A 4123-nucleotide genomic window follows, 5' to 3' on the forward strand; every position below is an offset into this window, starting at 1 on the left:
GGAAACCGAAAATGTAGATGGTATGACGTTGAACTGAGTTTGATGGGATAATTTAAAACATGAGATTAAGAATTTTTCACATTTTTTTGGTAAAAACTGTAAGAGATTAAAGATAAGTTACGAGATTTTCCCTCTGCCATTGCGGCGACAATAAGTATGAGTATAGAGAATTACGTAAAAGTATTGGAAGATTTTTGAAAATGATAAGTTGAAAGCTGCTATTCTCAGGCCAAGGGCCCAGTGGGCATGTCAGTGACAGGAATTCCGGTTACTTTGACTGCCGAGAGTTTTGGAGAAAAATCGGCAAGTCTTTAATACAATTAAGAGTTTACATCAAGCAAGTGGTGGTTAATTAACAATATAATGTATAAATCTGGGTAAGTCTCCATTAACAATATTAAACACAAAAATGAAACAAATCTTTATTATTTTAAGTATACAATTGTTCATCAAATCCATATCTCTGGTGACTATCACATACTGATCAGCCTCGGTTAGACCTGTCTCACGTAAGACATCGGAAATAAACAAAACAAGTTCACTGCATATCTCTGGTAACTATCACATACTGATCAGCCTTGGTTAGACCTGTCTCACGTAAGACATCGGAAATAAACAAAACAAGTTCACTGCAAATGCTTCGCGTGTGTTGTTTAATAATTTAAAAAAAAAATGTATAAAATATTGCAAACGAAAAGAACAGGATTAAGATATGTTTCTGCATGGAAACATAACACGATAACCACTATACGACGATTAGGAGGAGCCAGGATGTGGTATTATCTACAATATAAACCAGCGAATATTACTGAAAATCATCAATTATTACGCAAACCTGTTCTTCAAAACACAAAAACGAACCCTGGGTTCTATTAGTTTGACATCGACGAAACAGGAAAACAACTACATACAACGTAGCAGTACCATATCAACAACAATAAATGATGAACACAAACTCAGCGTGTATCGTGAGGAACTTCAGACACCCATAAAACTCGGAAATAGTATACAACATGTAGTATATATACTAGTAATCCAATAAGTGTGACCTCACATGCTTCTCATTATCAGAGATACAGTACATATCTAAATTAGGAAAATGTGTAAAATAAATAAAAAAAAAAAAAAATTTTTTTAAAGATTATTACGATCATTTATTTATTTATGTTTTTACGTTTTCCAAGAATCGAATATGCCCAAATATGTTTCTGTGAACAAATATACTAACATCTACTGAAGGTCAGTCACTGTTATAAATACGATGCCAATACAAGTGGTGATGACAGCTGTGTTGTGTCCTTACGACAACGCTTAGTATACAGAGCGATTTCATTTTGCAGGGTCAAATTTTAGTGTTATTTCGTGGAGTTCAAAATTTACTTAAACGCCTTAAATGGTCTCGATCAGAATGACAAAGAATAACTTTCAGGTAGCGAGTATAGCAACAATGTAACTTCCTCAGAAATCTAAGCCATACTGGTAACAATCGTCATATAACAATGGGTGACAAAACAACAATGTATTTGAAACACAAAACAATAAAATGTTAATGATAACAAAAATATCACAATTATTTGGAACGCTGTAACTGAGGATCAATGCACGACGAAGTGTTCATATCCTGTACATGTAGACCACTTAACAATAGTGATTAGTTGTCCTCGTGACATTGCTGAGAAGTTTGTGAAAAGCCGTGGAACATTTTGATATGTTAGGTTTTAATACCAATAAATAGGTAATACTTAATATATTTTCAGGGAAATCAGTAAAAAAATGTTGCATTTAAAATTCGACAACACCACATACATACGTTTACTGTGTACAAAAAAGGTTCAGGCATTGTGGTAAAGTAGAAGTCCTTTAATTGTAGCACTGTTCGTCAAATTTCAGCAGCTCCGGTGAGCATGCTTGGCTCCGGTGAGCATGCTTGCGACTGCTGTTCAGCCATATATTTTTCGGAAAGTTAGTTTGGTATTGCTTCTTTTTAAAGTTTGCCACAAAGAGTACCTTTGGATACGATTTTAAATAACTCTTATACACTAGTCTAACACAAATAAACCAAAAATCCCACATCTAATTTGTTCATAATTTTTTTAACATAAAAAACCCTTAACCTTACGAAAACAAGTCAACCAAGTAATCCACGATTTCAACGTTTGGTTCAGAATATGTGGCGCTTCTGAGCAGAGTTTATCGAATAATTTCAAACACGAATGATAGAAAGCATCCATGAGTTGGTGTACTCTCTCACTTTAGAACATGATAATATATCTTTTGTTTGTCCAACAATCTGTCTGTATTTACATACAAGTGTGGACCCATCAGTCACACTGACTGGATTTTGCATCATATTTCTGGCCCTTCGATCAATTTTAGCCCCACGAGCACACCAGTAAGGAATGTGCACGTTATAAGTAAAGGACTGTCCCTTTCTGGCCTGCCTCCTGTCGTAACCGGATGTGGAAGTATTATGTCAATGTTGGACAAGCATGACCCATATTGAGTAATCACCGCATTCAAACAGCAGGTTAAAACATAACCAGATAACAGAGGGTTACTGTAACGAGGCCTCCAAGGTTCAATCTGAGTAATTACTTGGTGTGTCAACAGCTCAACTTTCAAAACGACTTTTATATATATGTAAAATAAACAAAGTGTTTTAGTGTATACAAATGTCCCTTTTGAACAATTAAAAAATTGTTTCAGTCTATTTTCAAAATTACCCCAAACATAAGAATTCGTTAACTTGCAAACATAAGGCTTAACAGGTTTTGATCTATATAACTTTATATGGAGTCATCAATCTCATTTCAAGCAGTCTGAACCAATTCTTGCTTAAATTGATGATTGACCAATCACAATGGACCCCCATCCACAACTTTCTCTGCTCTAATCTGTAGGACTGAAAGCTTAAGGAATGTCAGAACATTTTCAGTCGTAACTAAGTCTGCCTAATTTAGCCTGTCCGTAAAATTTCATTATTATCTTCGATCTGAATACATGGTTTGCTCCCGTTTTATGTGACTAAATGTCGTAAATACACAAAGGTATACAACCTCATCACCATTGTAACAATTTTTGGTCATTTTTGCGTTTTATCTTTGCTTAATTACTGCATTGCATCCCTTTGAACTATTTATACCATCAACAATCATTAACATGACTGATTTCAAGCACGACACTTGTGTGATCAGACACGCCAGACTAAACTCCCTTGGGTATGATATACCGTTAACACGGCAAACAATGTTTATACTGCAATTGATCGATTGTCCAAGTTTCAAATTTGACATTCATTGGTTGCAGTCACAACTTGTGCAAGGTTCATGGGACAAGTGACCTTTCGTGACCTCCTACTACCAATGAATTGTTTGCGTTAACGTTACCCATCAGTCACTGTCATGACTGGTTTGCATTTAAATCAAATGGTGTGTTGTTCACTTCTCCACCAGGGAGTTCAGCCATGTACTGCCATTAATCAAGGCTGTGGTAGCGACCAGGAATCGGTACCCTGTAATAAACAAAACAAGCGTTAGTTCGATAGGTATTGCACAAACTAAACTGAGAGATAGGAGAGACCAGTAATACAAACAAGAGGCCCAATGGGCCTGCATCGCTCACCTGTTATTAATCTAACACTTGTAATCTTAAGATTTCATAAGAACCTATTAAAAGATTAAAACATATGACGCCTCTGACCTTAATTGTTGAACAAGGACATTAGGTTGAAAGTGGATCAAGGTCATTCATTTGAACTAACATGGTAGTCCTTCATCCCAGCATGCTACAGGCCCAATTTCAGTACCCTGGCCCTTTTGCTTATTGAAAAGAAGTTCATTGAAGATTTTACGACATTTGACCCTGTGACCTTGAAAGTTGGTCAAGGTCATTCAGTTGAACAAACTTGATAGCCCTTCATCCCAGCATGCTACAGGCCCAATATCAGTACCCTGGGCCTTTTGGTTATTGAGAAGAAGTCGCTTGAAGATTTTACAACATTTGACCCCTGTGACCTCGAAAGTTGGTCAAGGTCATTCATTTGAATAAACTTGATAGTCCTTCATCCCAGCATGCTACAGGCCCAATATCAGTACCCTGGGCCTTTTGGTTATTGAGAAGAAGT

At 36.3% G+C, this 4123-nt stretch overlaps 1 protein-coding gene across 2 annotated transcripts in view; it reads right to left on the reverse strand.

Moving 5' to 3' along the window:
- Positions 1 to 408: 408 nt before the first annotated feature.
- The window catches only part of LOC110441560 (vacuolar protein sorting-associated protein 33B-like), a 19639-nt gene continuing 15924 nt past the window's right edge, over positions 409 to 4123 (reverse strand). Inside the window, exons 4-5 of one of the 2 annotated variants that reach the window (XR_002461883.1) lie at positions 589 to 3511; positions 409 to 500 (exon numbers count right to left, since the gene is read on the reverse strand). Coding sequence is in view for 1 of the 2 variants with exons in the window: in XM_021484743.1 (XP_021340418.1) it covers positions 3438 to 3511 (74 nt within the window). In the remaining variant the exon portion in view is untranslated. Of the gene's footprint in view, positions 3512 to 4123 lie in introns of both variants that reach the window. The other variant, XM_021484743.1, reaches the window with a different exon arrangement.

The sequence above is a fragment of the Mizuhopecten yessoensis genome, unplaced genomic scaffold, assembly GCF_002113885.1.
Source record: "Mizuhopecten yessoensis strain PY_sf001 unplaced genomic scaffold, ASM211388v2 scaffold716029, whole genome shotgun sequence".
Taxonomy (NCBI): domain Eukaryota; kingdom Metazoa; phylum Mollusca; class Bivalvia; order Pectinida; family Pectinidae; genus Mizuhopecten; species Mizuhopecten yessoensis.